This window comes from Trachinotus anak, unplaced genomic scaffold, assembly GCF_046630095.1.
Source record: "Trachinotus anak isolate AG129_WGS33_773 ecotype Australia unplaced genomic scaffold, CSIRO_AGI_Tana_v1 ptg000028l, whole genome shotgun sequence".
Classification (NCBI taxonomy): Eukaryota; Metazoa; Chordata; class Actinopteri; order Carangiformes; family Carangidae; genus Trachinotus; species Trachinotus anak.
In genome coordinates this window covers 10176243-10191850 of record NW_027273879.1, presented here as the reverse complement: position 1 = coordinate 10191850, position 15608 = coordinate 10176243, and the positions used below count along the sequence as shown (strand labels likewise).

Sequence of the window (15608 nt, the reverse complement as noted above, 5' to 3'; positions counted from 1 at the left end):
CAGGGTAACTCATCAATAATAATTCCACCTATGCAACAGCAATACACAAGGGTGTGTATCTAAATAGACGAAACAGTGACTGAGATTTATGCTTTCTTTCTATGTCCCTCACCTTCAGCACTCAGATAAATTGTCTGAAGTAGATGGAAGGAAGATAGGGAGAGGGGGAATCACTCGCCCTCCAATGAAAAACCAATATTTTTGTGGTGTGAGAGCCCTGAAGGAGTGGTGCAGGGCAGGGATAGTGGCGCTGACAGAGCAGGATTACTGGAGGTGTCATGCTACACTGGAACCTGAAGCCCATTAGACATATATCATCACCTGCTGCACAGACGGCGACAGGAGCAGCGGGCACATCATAGAGAGGAGGTGAGGAGAGGAGAGGAAAGGCGAGGAGAGGAAAGGAAGAGTTAATGGAGAACTAGAGGACTACTTGGGAACTTAGGAGCCACTAGAGCATCAAATCTTCAATAAGACTTCCAAACTCCACTGATACCATTTCTGCAGCCTTTGTCATAGTCTTGCCGTACATACTCCTTAGCCTTTTAATCAAAAGCAGTGACCATAGCTGGGTTGAAAATTCTACCTGTTTCTGTAAGTACAGGCAAAACTAAGTATAGACTGTGTGAGATAAAGAATTATTATTTTCAGTAATTCAGCTCTTAAACAAACAAAAAAAAAAAAGATGCAAATGTGTTGCAACAGTGAGAGAACAGTTGAGAGTTTGCTTCAACTTAATTTCTAATCTCTAAGTTTCTGATTGCAGACAATGACATCCATTTCTCTTTCTACATACACATAGGTGTGTCCATGGAAACAAACCCAGAAATGACCCCAGTTCAGCGATTCAATCTGTGGAAAGGATATGGAAATTCTTCTTCACAGAACGCTATTAATGCAGTTATGGATTGCTATTGATATAGTGTGCTAACATAAAAAACAGATTTATTATATTAGATAGCTTGACAATGGCACCTTGGTTTTGAATTCAAGTTTTAGATGCGAGTATACTGTAGGCTGGAAGCACCAGCTGTGCAGTGACACATCTGCATGTCAGAATTTCTACATCAGAAGACGAAGCTGACTGCACATAATGAAGTGTCTAATACTCCTGGGTACAATGGTTGTACAAGTGTGATACGACAGTGTCCATGCTGTATCTATCCTAAAAAATGAATGTTCTTCAGTGTCTGGGGACATTAAAGTATGTGTATGAATTTATATATAGTATTATGGAGAGAGCATATGGTGATTCTACTGTATTTATTTTCTCATAGGCACTATCATCTGCAGTTAGGAGACATCCATAAAAACTGATCAAGATAGAGGCTGAAAGTACAGATTTCATCACTTGCTTTCTTTTTGTTCAATAGCTATGACATGGGGAGACATTATACTAAAATAGAGACATTTCATGGTTCAGATAACTGCTCCAAATCCTCCACAGGACAAACTCTATCATGTTCTTATTACAGAATACATGATCGGACCACACCTGGAAGCCCTAAAGAATACCTATCGTCTATCGTTTATTTGGAGAAATGAACCTTAGAATAACAAATTCAGTGAGAGTTTACCCCAACGCAACCTGAGAGTGTGCATGTCTTCAGGGGAATATGCCATAACTCCACAAATTTCAATGTATTATAAAAGCTGAAAGGGTGACTGCTGAATTGAAAGCAATTTCCGTAAATGTCTGGTATGAAATTAAAAGAAGGAATGACTGGAGGGGCATATTCTGGGACATGGCTTCATCCAACTGATTGTTTTTCTTAAGACAGACAGAGGGGAGGGAAGAAAAGAAGAGGATAGGAAAGGAAAGGAAAGGAAAGGAAAGGATAGGAAAGGAAGGGAACGTCTTAAAATGGTACTTTTGTTTGAAATTGTAAGAGTCATTCTACTGTTTCTCCAAAAGATAAAGGGAGATGTAGTCACAGTATGACAGGCGAGGAGGAGAATCAGGCATCACCTTCCCCTGCACTATGACACACTGTAGTATATATGCACTACAGGAGGCTGGCCTGGCTGCTCAGTGTGCAGCTTTCAGCGTGCCATTTGATGGTTTAGAGTGGGCTATAATGCCGAGCAGCTACTGGTGGTAGCGTCCATGGTTGAGTCCACAGCAGGTTTAACAATGTGAAAAGCGAAAAGACTTAGACTAAAGAGCTGCATAACCTCCCTCAGGCCAAGCTACAGAAACAAATGCTTACATCCATGGACAAGATCACTACATACAAAATAAATATTTGTAAATAGTAACACGTCTGTGTTTGTTTCCACAGAACACACTTTTGCCTTTTGTCACCAAAAGAATAATTAAATTCCTTTAAACCAGAGCCTGTTATTAACATCATGCATTATTGTTCAGAACATAAAAATCACCAGATAGCCTGAATTACACTATCAGTATTAATTGCACAGGCCAGAGGTTGTGAGTTAATTTCAAATATACATGCTTTTATTACTCATACTTCTTGTAGCAGATAAACTACAGCTTGTTAAACTAAAATTAAACACCCAATGCTTGTATTGTTTTGTTTTGTTTTTTCTTGCAGACCCTTGGCATTACTCTTGATGAAATACAGTAAGTAGCATGCAAGTGATTATTTTTCCCTGTATATTTTTATTGGATGTGGGTTTAAATTATGCTTCCCCTCTGGAGTCTCTCCTTTCTTCTCATAACCCTGAACAGGACTGCGGGACACTGGAGGGTGTGGGGCCAGCTGAGTCGACATTCCTGTGGGAGTCACACTATTCCCTCCTCAGCACACAAGCACTTCCAGCCCCGCACACCCCCAGAGAGACACACATATGACAACCATTAACTTAAGTGTTTGGCTACTTGTCATGCTAAATTACACCAGCCTCTCACATCAGAACCAGTTTCTTCCTCTCTTGCTAAATCATTAGTTGCTGGTGCAATCCTACAGGTCTAACCAAGTTTGGGTTTTAATCATTAGCAAAGTCACTAGTAATAAAGTTGAGGTTTTACTTATTATGCTGTGTACGTGTACTTGTAAAATTGCAAGGCCCCGACCAAACAAGAAAATCAATTTCCAGCTTTGGTAAACATTACTCTCCACCAGTCTTTTGAAAGGTATTTTGGTTGATTTAATTCATTTTTTAAATTTGCTTCTGTGCATGTACTTATATTGTCTCTCTTTGGCAAGCAATCACTGCACCCCCCCAAAAATGGAGGCCAATCAAAACAGATTTATGGAGGTCAAATGAAAGCAAGGCAATCACAAGGGATTCACACATTCCCTCTTCCTCTGACAAGCACACATAGACCCTGACAATACCTTCAGCCAGACCAGCCTTTTTGCAAGTCTGAAAGCCAGTTCTTCAACACAACAGCCTCTTAACTCGCCAGCGCTGGCTCTGAGTCACCGTCTGATTAAACTGTATATGTTTAGATGATGGGAGAGGAGAGGAAAACAAACCCAGTTTCCATTAGCCTAACGGGATAGAGTCTGGCTCTGACAAGAAGCCTGCCTGGAGAGCGAGAGAGAGAGAGAGAGCCCAGTAGAGGAGCTAATCCATTCAGCAGAAGCTAATGGGAGGGGAAGAGGGGGTCCATTGTGATTTGAGGGATAGGTTAGTGCTGGCAGGCTGCTCATCATGGGTGATTATAGGAGGTGGAGCAGCGGGAGTGGGCTCGGTGGGAGACTGAGAGGCATGATTCGGATTCACCAGGATAGTGTAACAGTAGCAGTAATGAGAAGAGCTACTGGTGTTTGAAATAGAGGGAATAAACTGGATTTAGAGAGAAACTGTACAGAAAACAAGAGGGAAACAGTAAGAGAGGGCGTTAAAGAGACAGCAATATAAAGAAAATGTTGAGAAAGAGAATTAGGTGAGATACAAATTGAGAAAGACATGAATATGACTGCTAAGTGCCTCTAAATGGAGTAGATCAGGTGAAAACCATGGATATTGACTCCGTACTGTGCTGTAATGTGGAGGGGAGATTGAATCATTTCGACAGTGGCACTGAGTTGCCAGCCAAACATTAGGCTCCAGATATCCAGATATCCCTATCCAGCCCTATCCAGCAGTGATAACAATACAGCCTATTTGATGCAGACTACTATACACACTGCAAGTGGGTGTTGTATTTTTATTTTTTTCTTGTTTGCCACAAGTCAAAACATAAACAGCAAAGCTGGGCGGGACATGTCAGTCACAGTGTCTTTGACAGGAGCTGAAAGAGCGATGATCTAGATGATACTATAAAAGAAGTCCCTTCAGGTGGAAGTTTGACAACAGTGTGTGAGCAGTTGTGTTATGTAATCTGTGTTGTGTTGCAGAAGCATTGCCTTGATGCGAAGCTATATCCTTTTAACTCCACTTTTCTCAGCATGTCCTCTGGAGCTTCAGTACTTTTCAGTTTTTGATTGGCAGATCCTTTTGGGAACAATTAAAAATCAGCCCAAACTTTAGAAGCAACAGAATGTTTCTCATTACTTGGAAGCAATTGTGCTGTGTTTTTCAGTAGGAGGACAAACACACAGGCAAAGAACAAATGAGGACCACCTACAAGAAAAAGAGGGAACTCTGGCTTAAACATGTGCCATATCCTCTCCACTGTGTATACACTGCCGCAGCTCTCCCCACCGTACACAAGGGAACTGATTCAGGCTTTACAGGCTTTTTACCAACTCACGTTCAAAGGGACACTTCAGTCCCATGTTAGTAAAACCCTTTTTTCGCTGCATCCATCTCCAGAATCTATAAATCCGTCATGATACACAAGTCAGTCTGTGAGACACATTTTCTTTGCAGCCAAGAGATTTTGTTTGGAGAGGAATACAAAGATGGGAGGAACGATAAAGTCTCAGTAATGGGATGAAGAAAGGAACGATGGGAGAGGGAGAATACTCACAAGCGATGCGGACGTGGGCTTTGCGACTCTTGGTGGTCCCTGCGGAGCTCCAGGCCACACACTGACACCAGAAGTCCTCCGGCCCAAACAGCTCCTCCACCTGCTGCCGAGTGATCTCTATGCTGGCCTCCCTCACAACCAGGCCTGTGAGGAAAGACAGAAAGGGAGGGAGACAGAGAAAGCATGCGAGGAGGGAGGACAAGGTTGGCAGTAAGAGATATGGAAAAGAGGTTTAATGAGGACAAATGTACGAGAGGGAGGGGAGAAAGTGAAGGAGAGCGGCAGAAAATTCACATTAGTGCATCAGCAGATTGACAAAAAAGTGAAAATGAGTTACTAAAACAGACAAAAATGAATCACTTGAAATCATTTACGCTAACAATCCACACACAGACATGTATAATATAAATCCTATCAAACAAATCAGTATAATTTACATCAGTCACATCACATACTTTGACACTGGTGTGTGTGCGTGGCTGTGTTTGTGTCAGTCTGGCCCCGATTCTAGAGCCAGAGCGTTGAGCTGTTTGGGTCTGGGCCCTGTGGGGGAGGATACTCTGCATCATGGATAACACAATCCTGTTTGCTAACTCCTCTGATTACTGCTCATCTGGGTGCCAGGACCCAAACAAACAAATCATCCCCAAAACAAATGCATCTACCCACAGCTGCCCCACTAGAGCAGATTATGCTATTGCTACAGTGTGTGCATGGCTATGCATGTCTGTATATGTGTATGTGTGAGAGCACATGAATCGAATGCATGAATATTTATCATGCGGTGCAGGAGCATTAACTGAAGATACAAATGCTTCTCATGGAAAATAGTGCTGTATTTCAGATCTCAATCCATCATCTTTTTTGACTGAATCAGACATTTGTGAGAACATTGGTGAAATCATGAAATCCTTATGGAAAAAAAGAAACAGGGTCCATATTATGCACAACACTCCAAACCCAAAGTGAGCAGGATGGTAACTATCAGAAGTGAATTATTCCCTATAGTTCCAGGTGGACGCTGCTGGTCTCCAGTGTAACCTGAATTTCAGTACTCATGGATTCATGCTGGAAACTTTTTACAGGACACATTGACTCAATAGTGCTGTAACAGCTCTTCAGATTTTCAAAGGAACATGCTGTGAATATCCAATGCCACCTCATCCCCAAAGTGCTGCTCTATAAGGTTTAGATGTGTGGGGCTGAGCAGCCCACTGGAAAGAAAGAGTCAAGTTGATGTAATTTTTTCTGGAACTGTCACACTCATGTACCTGGTCAGCAATAATAGAAAGTGGACTATGACATTCAAATTATGCCTATTTGCTATTGAAGCTGCTCTTTGTGTGCCTAGAAAACATTCCCTTTGCCATTACAACACCAACTCCAGCCATAACCATTAAGAACAAACTGTGTGTATACCAAATTCAGACTGTCATCAGTGTTACAAACCAGACCTGCTCTTTATTTACTCACTTGGGGATGACTTGTTTATGGCCATTTTTGCTGTTAGCTGACAGAGTGACAGAATTGGAGTCTGTTGCAGTTGTAACACATCCAATTCAAAGTTTAATGAGTTGTGCAAACAATTTCTTGGTTATGTGCGTAGTTATAACCTGCCTGTAATGCTAACCAAACCTTGCCATTTTTGACATTTCTTCCCACTAGACTGCTGGTCCCTTGACATGCAAATTAGTGTTAAGTGTTAGTATAAGTTTATTTAACTATTTCTACAAATTACTCTTGTCTTATTTAGGTCTTACCTAAAGGGATGCCGTGTATTGTTGATGTGACATCATTATCATGCGCTGTCTTGAAACTGTGTCACAGATCATTGACTCATCGTCCCAGTGTTCCTTCAATCAGTAACCTCATCTTTGCCTGAAATCTAATTCATTACATAGTGATTCACCACCTACTCAACCTGAAACAAAGGGGGGCATTCTGAAATGGGGTAAGACTACCAAACAGGTGTCGCTTTCATGTTCAACAAACATTTCATTCTCTTTGAATGCAATATAATTTTATTTTTGCATGGATCCAGTATTCTCTGACACATATTCTGCATATATTACTGTGACCTTGTCACACAGATCATACAATGATTATAACTGTAGGTTATGACTTAATACTGCTAAAATGGAACAGAAACCTTAATAAATATTTGTTGTCATCAATGAAACAACTAATAGTATCATATCGGTCTGTATATTTGTCTCATCTGCTTATGTGAATGTTAATATTCATTATTTTTCTACTCTTCCTCTGAAAACCACAATTTATACAAAGGCTCAGGAAGTGCTGTATAGTCTGAGTAGGTCTATACACTCGGTGTCTGAATGAAAAATGCAAAGAGAATGGATGGTTGAAAAACGAACATGCCATTTTACTTCAGGTTCAGCGCATTCACACAGCCTGCTTGTTTCTGGCGCACACACCAGGCACAGTGACATCCCACACACCAGCTTAGCTCTCATGTAAAATTTACACAGTGTGCCGACAGGCAGAGGAACAGCCACGTCTGTTGTGTGAGCATTTGTCTCTGCATGTGTGTGAGCGTCTACATGCATGTGTGAGTCTAACGGTGAGTGTGCGTGTGTGTTTGTCTGTGGTTGTCTGTACTGTATGCCAAAGTGTTTGTCTGAGAGGCTGCGTCTTGTTAGTTTGAGAATGTCAAGGATGGATGTGATGTTGGGAGAACATCTAACACAAAGTAGCAGCGAGAAAATCAATAGTGGAAACAATAAGTAGATATGAATTCTCTGAGGGCATAAAACACGCGCCAGAATCAGTTAATTTTTTTTTTTCTGCCTGTGCTCCAGATTGTTTCTGAAGAAGGTTCTACAGTGGTGACTTGTCTGTCTGATGTTGTTACAATAGCTGTCCTGTGAGAGCCTTAAGTGATGATGACAACTAGCTATATGTCTCCTTTAAGAGTCATTCATGACTTCATAGCTATTACTAAAGCTGGATTAAACTCTTTCTGATGTCTACTTGAAACACATCAGAAGAGTCCCTCTAGCAGAAGAGCCGAGCCTGCTGACCTCATCCAGTGACTTCATGCGTTTGCTCAGCTAGCAGCTCTTAGCACATTGTGTAGCATAACAATGACAACAACTAAACAAAACACAGACAGAAAGCGAGCGTAGACCGTGTCAGGGTCAGTGACGAGGGGCTACTTCACGGCCGTCAATGTGGCCATTAGCCACAGAAATGATTCTACAATATGTCCCATTAATAGCTGCCTGAAGTAGGGCGCCTCATTGGAGATGATTCATTATTAATGTGGTCATTAAAGTGAGATAGCCTAGCTCCTTAGTATTAGCGCTGGCTAACATTATTGATCAGAGCAGTCAGGCAGAAGAGGAGGCATTGGTCATTGAAGGAGAACTGGAGGAGGAGGGAGGGAGTAAGTGCTCTGATTATCTGGCCAGCTGGAGAGTGCTCCTGTTTGATCTTCTAACTCATATCTCAGAGAGAGTGACAAACCGTCTCCAGTGTATATTACACTACCTTCGTCTACTCATAATTAATTTGCTGCTCATTTGCTCTGATCAGTGCTCCTTTTGCTCACCAGAGACTATAACCTGCTCTCAACACTGGGAGGTAAATGCTACGGTGTTCAGGTGAATATCTAAAGCTGCCATCAAGCTTTGTTCCGTCTCACCACTTTTTCATTCTTGCTTCCTGATATGTGACATTTTCTACCCATGATCTGAATCTATGGCTTTTTTTTTTTCATGTGTCCTCCCTCATTGTTCCATGTAAAACAGGTCTCAGTTCACATCGGAGTGGTTAATTTGCCTTCCGTACTGCTGCCCAACTGAACAACTCTTTTACACAGGTGCAACGACAATCCATTCTGTCGACTGTGGAAATATAACTTTTTTTTCCTTTTATTTGTTGTTTCAATTCTTTTTTTTGTGGGGGGGCAGCACTTCCTTTCTCTGATTTTTTATTGTGTTAACTGGCTGCTGCTCAAAGGATAATCACATGCAATCAAAGGGCCTTTTATTTTCTAAATGTAATCACCTGCTCCTCAGTAAATGATAATGTCCAATTCCACCTCTTGAGATGGTAATCAGTTTAATGGACTACATGTACTTTTGGTGGGTTTTTTGCATCACATGTGCTCCATGTCTCCCACTGTGCGTTGTATGCATTGGCAGTCTGTAAAACCATTGTGCAAAGTAGATCCAGGTAAGTTGTTGGGGCAGCTGTGGCTCAGGAGGTACAGCGGGTCATCCTCTAACCAGAAGGTCGGTGGTTCCATGCCCTGCTCCTCCAGTCCGTAAACTGCTGAACCCTAAATTGCCCCTGATGGCTGTTCCATCAGTGTATGGGTGTGATGTGTGTATTGTAAAGTGACCGATAAGACTAGAAAAGTGCTATATAAGTGCAGTTCATTTACCATTTTCATGCTGTGAAGAACATGGTGTGGGGAAAGGCTATCAGTGAATGAAGTCATTTTGATGATTACAGTGCAACTACTGATGGTGCACAAATTTTGCCTTTAGCAGGGAATTGTTTCCATGACACTTTTATTGTTATTTGCATCGTAAAAAGTGTTCACCCCTTTTGAAAGTTTTCATGTTTTATTGTGGTAAAGTACTGAATCCGAATAGATTTAATGCGACGCTGATCGGCAGAAAAAGACCCTTTAATGTCAAGCTGAAAACAAATCTCAACAAACTCATCTGATTAATCCCAATTATAAAATACAAAATAATTGCTTGCATAAGTATGAACCGCCTCCAAGTCAGTATTTAGTAGATGCCCCTCGGTCTGTGTGGATAGGTCTGTATCAGCTTTGCACATCTTGACACCACCATTTTCCCCCTGTTCTTCTCCACAAAACTGCTCACGCTCTGTCATATAGAGACACTGGGGATCGTGAGTTAACAGCATTTTTCAAGTCCAGCACCAGATACTTAACTGGATTGACACCTGGACTCACCCTGATAGCCAAACAGCTCAGTGTTGGCCTCATCACACCATACAACCATCTTACAGCTGACTTGAATCTCCCACATAACTCCTGACAATTGTAGCCAAGATGTCATGTGAGTGTTATTTTGAGAGCAGTAAAGCTGCGACTGGTGAAGCACTCCAGCAACTGTTGTTGTATGTAGAGTCTGTCCAATGTGAGCCCTTGAAGATCACAACTCCCTCAGAACTGTCATAGGTCTATCGGTGGCTTCTCTCACTAGTCGTTGTCTTACACTCCCACTCAGTTTTTGAGGACGTCTTGCCGCAGGCAGCTGTGCCATACTCTTGCCTTTTCTTACTGACTGATCCAACTGTACTCTAAGGGATGCCCAGTGACAGGAAAATGTTCTCATATCCCAACCCTTACTTGTTCCTCTCAAGCACCTTTTTGCAGAGTTGGCTGTGGTGTTCTTCTGTTTTCCATGACACTGACTCACCAAATCTGGAATACAGGTGTGTTTACACTACAAATGACTGAACTAACACGCAATGATTCCTGCTGAACTAATGTGTGACTTCTAAAGCCACCTGGCTGCACCAATGATAATTTACTAAAGCAAACAGGCACTTCCAGAGGATTCTAGTCTATTTCAAATGCCAAAAACACACAATACACACACAAACTCTACAGTGTCATTAATGTGTATGTACAGTATTTGAAGTGGACAGCACCCTAGTTGTCATAGGAGTCAAACATCTGGATAAGGATGGAATGGATGCAGGCTGTAGCCTAAAGAAGCACCAACATCTCTGGTTTCTGTGTTCACTCTCTCAGTCTCTTCCACTCTCTTAATCTCATTATCTCTCATTTCATCTTATTTTCATAAGATCTTAAGTTCCTCCAACATGAAAGTGAGACACAGAGAGAGGACGAGAGAAAAAGAGAAACAAAGGGGGAGGAGAAGAGGAGGGCAGAGAGGGAGAGATCAGATTTCTTCGGGCTACACTGTCAGTGGTATTGACCAGGCCGGCCACTTTCTATCGGTGTTCCTTTTCTGTCAATCTGGGGAAATCAGAGAGCAATGGAGTGGGCTGAGAGAGGCTGCACTGGGTTCTAGTGGTGTGTCTGTGTTTGTGTGTGTGTGTGTGTGTGTGTGTCTGTGTGTGGTGCAGGAGCATAAATGAATGAATATCTGTGCAGTAAATAGCCTGTGGATATGGCTGTGTAGAGTGGGTGCGCGTATGATGTGTGGGATGTTTTCCATGTTGATGCTTTTAGCACAAAACCTTCTGACACAAAGGCGAAGAGCCAGTGCTACCTTAACCCTCTTCTTTGTCATAATCATAACCATGAAACACATCCTCAGATCTGCGTATTCTTCCTCAAGTACACTAGGTCAAAACGAAATGATTTCAGGTGGTGATTCAGGTTGTTTTCATATTTGTGCTGGCTGCAACACTCTTTTCGTGTCTGTGTATCTGCTTTTGCATCTTGTACCTGTGCTGTAACACTCCTTTTGTGTATGTGTTGGCTGCTGTTTTTAATGCGGCGTTTTTCATACAGTTCAGGGAATCAGAATACAGAGGTATTTTTTTATTAAAGACAACAGATACAAGCTGTAAGAGAATGCTTGACGATTGCTGAGGTGCATCTAAGTGTGCTTGAAACTGAAGCATTCACATTTAAGTGAGTGAGCAGCTGTCAGTGCGTCTGTGTGTGACCATGTGGACCTGTGTGGCAAAACAGTGGGATGAAAAGGGTAAATGCGATGTGATTGGTACCTGTGGGCGACAGAAAGAACTCAATTTCCAATACAGCGGCTGAATGCAGCCAATCAGTGCTCGGCTGTTGTGTGTAATGGCTCTAGTGCCTTCGGGGGCCGAATTCTGTCGAAAACAACCCTGCTGGAGCTTCACTACCTTCACTTCCTCTAGATGCTCACAAACATGTACATAAACACACACCTACACACTCAAAGGCGCACACACACACAGATACACACACACCACAGAAGTGGTAGTGCTAGTGTGCCAAAAGGAAATCTGTCCTCATTGAGACCCTCTTAGTCAAAGCCATTTCTGCAAATAAGGTGATGCCCTGTAAAACTGATAAGCAGATAAGCCATTGTGTGTTTGTACACACATTTTTGTGAGCAAATAGTATGTGTATGTAGGCTTTGATCAACCCTATCTCCTACAAATGATATGTACTTATTTGTTTCCTGAATTATGATGATTGGCATCATTTTTTTTTTCCAATACAGGAAGTGTGATGTCCCTGTACATGCACAGATGTCATAGGGTGCAGGTTGGGGTGAATGTCTGGGTTCTGTTAACTGACCTGAGTTCTCGTCAACCCGCTCCTCCACAGTGTGCTCCTTCTGGTGAACCCACTCGCTGTTGCACTTGAAGTAGATCTGGGTGGCGGGTGTGGCCTTGCAATATAAGTTGACCGGCTTGTTCTTGACAATGTAAGCCTCCTCTGGTTCCATCAAAAACACGGGCAGTGGCTCTGGGGGGTCTGAAGGGAAGGTTTCCGGCAGATCACCGAGACCAATGAAGTCATCCTCAACTGTGAAGATGGAGGGAGAGAGGGAGGGAGGGAGGTGCATATGAAAAGAAAGATGAAGGGAGGGAGGGAAGGAGAAGAGGCAAAAAGCCGCAGAAAGAAAGCGAAAGAGAGAGAAAAGAAGATGGGGTTGGGAGAGAAAGGAAAGCAGACAAGAGACAGTGGGACAGTGTATTATAACCACAGTCTTTGCATGGGATTATCCATTCTCACAGCACACAGTGAAATCCCTATCATTTGATATTGTGGAATGTTTACACAAGTGTATTTTGGAAAGCAGGAAATTCTGGGATTCCTCGCAGGCAATAAGGCTGCATGGATTTACAGAAACCAGGCCTTGCTTGGTCTAACCACAACCAGCTACTGCTGAGAAACAAGAGAGAGGCAGAGCCAATAACGAGAAGCAGAGTTCAGAGGTTGACTCTGAGGAACTGAAGTTATAAGCTGATCTCTCTCTGTCTCCCAGTTTCTCTCTCACACACTCTCTCTCTGTCTGTCTCTTTACTTTTGTCTCTCTCTCTCTCTCTCTCTCTCTCTCTCTCTCTCTCTCACACACACTCACCAGCTCACAGACACATACAGGCGTGCACACACACATGCAGCAGATCTAATGACCTCAGGCTTTTGGCCCAGTTTGTGCCATTCCTCGGATACTTCTGCAGTAGACAGATACGCTTCCCTGTAATTACAACTCCCTTTCATCTCCCTGTCTTAAATCACATACACACAACTGTATGCGTGCGCGCACACTCGCTCTCACACAAACATGAACACAAATGTTCGCAGTGGCACAAAATATCGCAAGCACACAAATATATGGGCATACACGCCCACGAGCGAGCACGGCTAACTTTCTAACTCTTTGAAGAGAGGAGGATGAGGCCTATTCGCCACCCCATTTGTCACCTCCAGAACTGTTCTATTCTTACCATCGAACCGGTAGACATCAATTATTCACAAGTGTGAAGGAAAGAAGGCAGAGTAATAGAGACAGAGATACAGTGAGGAAACAGAAGGTGAGAGAGAGAGAGAAGGAGGAAGAACAGAGACAGACGGTGGAAGTAACTCAGCCAGACAGACATAGATTGAGACACTGAAATGGAGTTGGGCAGACAGACAGAAACAGAGGACAGGATGACAGAAACAGCAAAGCAGACTGTTCGGATAACAGAGGAGTTTATCAGCCCATCAGTAATTCTTCCATGTCCTTCTATCTACCCGCCTCCCTGTCCTGTGTGGACATGCTGGAGCCTTGTTGTCTGACAGAGGTTGCCTCCTGGATGCTTTGAGAGCACTAAATAATGTCTCGGCTGAGCTGATATCTCCCCATGATGTCTCTCTAATGTTATCTCTCCCTCCATACCTGCCACAGATTGAAGTTGATTGCTAGGAAATGAAAGGGCAGTAGGAGCCAATCAGAAAATGACCAAAGCCATCCTCACTGCAGGGGGGGGAGGGGTTAGTCCATGTACTGTTATGAAAGTGTTGTCTGCATGTGTGGGTGTGTGTGTGATGCTGGTGTTTTCAGTGTGCTGGTGTGAGTGTGCTTTTTATAATAAAAGTACAAACTTCTCTCCCTCCTAATCTGCTGCTAATTGAGTAGAGTCAGTAAATCCTCAGGTGACCTCTGACCTTTAAGAGAAACTGCCTCTTTACACAGTCTGTGTGGGTGCAACAGAGAGCTAGAAGACGATCATTAGCTGATCAACTTTCATCTTTTGCTGTCTAAACACTAAAAAACTTTGAAACAGTGTCAAGCTTTTCATCCTTTATGTCTTTATGTAGGTGATGACTCTTTAATGTAGAAGTCTATTTCAGCAGACCTTGGCTTAGTCTGTTCTTTTCTGCTCCACAGTCCTCAGTCCACCCACATCCTCAGCCAGGGGACCCTGACCCAGAAACCAAGGAAACTCATTAAAGATTGTGTTAGCCTTCTTTCACCCTCCATTCCCATTATCTCTCCATCTCTCTCTCTCTCTCTCTCTCTCTCCCTCCTGGCTCCCTCGCTTCTGTGGAACTGTGAGGCAGAGAGATCTAAAACAGCCATGAAAGCGTGGCTCCCTTACACACAGAGCGACGCGCGCCTCATGCGCTCACACACATACACCCGCGCGGGCATTAATGCGCACAGGGGCACACACAAACTTGCTCACTGATATTCGAATTCATCAACTTCCTCAGCGCGAGAAATAATACATTCAAGTGAATAGAACTAGCCCTCCAGTGAAAAATCAGCCCAGAAATGAAAAAAACAAGCCACATGACAAAATGAAAGACCCTGACTCTTACCAATCATGCTGCAGCCCCCATAACCCCTCCTTCCCCACCCAACATCCAGCATCCCAGCATCTCCCTCCCTGGTGAGCAGAATACTGAGAGTAAGAAGAGGCTCAAAGAGAAACATTACTTTTTTTCTGGCTCCCCCCTCACACTGCCTCCATTCATATGCAACGAGATGACAGTTCATGATAAAATAGTTTAGAGGTTTAGGCATTGCCATGTTCAGCATGATGCAATCTCTGCGGATACACACAGCTACAGTGTTTTTAATAACAAGCCTATTACTTAACAAATGCAGAACATATTACCATACTTACACATATCAAATATGCATTACAAAATAATTTCCCCTCTTTTTCAGTGTCACATCCCTTTAAAAGGAACATTAATGTGGCATGTCTCCACTATTTGATAAGCATTATGGATTTTTCCAGGCATTTATAATTCTGTGGCTTGATTTTAATCAGAAATTTTCTGAATTGCCTCCACATTAAGTGTTTAAGATTTAATGAAATATGTCCTTGCAGCACTTTTGTTCAAACTATATTTTGCTCTGTAATTGGGGTGTGTTTTCTTAATTCATATTGCAACTCTTATTAGTGAATATTTTAAGACTCAAATTGAATATTAGTTGAATTTTATATCAGTTCCACATCCCAACTACAAAAAGTTTTAAAGATAAATGAGCTGCGTATTGCTCTCAAAATAAAGTTAATGATGAAATTTGCCTCCTTGCATTGTCAGTGTATTCATCAGGTTCGGGAAAAAATGGTTTTGAAAAAAAAAAAAAGCAAATTAAAAAGGGATCAGAAATAATCAAATTAATCCAAGCTTAGCAAGTGGGAGTGAAGGGAGGAATGAGAGGGTCTTGGCAATCAGCCCCTCTTTGGCTTGAGTCAACTCCAATAGCCGTGGGAGTGGAGCAATATTAAGGGATGATTACATTTT

The 15608-nt window shown here is 42.5% G+C and overlaps 1 protein-coding gene across 3 annotated transcripts in view; it reads right to left on the bottom strand.

Annotated features, from left to right (window-relative positions):
- Positions 1–15608, bottom strand: part of unc5cb (unc-5 netrin receptor Cb) — a 109361-nt gene that overhangs the window by 35059 nt on the left and 58694 nt on the right. For all 3 annotated transcript variants that reach the window (XM_071466836.1, XM_071466837.1, XM_071466838.1), the window contains exons 2-3: positions 12153–12383; positions 4886–5029 (exon numbers count right to left, since the gene is read on the bottom strand). In XM_071466836.1, the coding sequence (XP_071322937.1) occupies positions 4886–5029; positions 12153–12383 (375 nt within the window). The remainder of the gene's footprint in view (positions 1–4885; positions 5030–12152; positions 12384–15608) is intronic.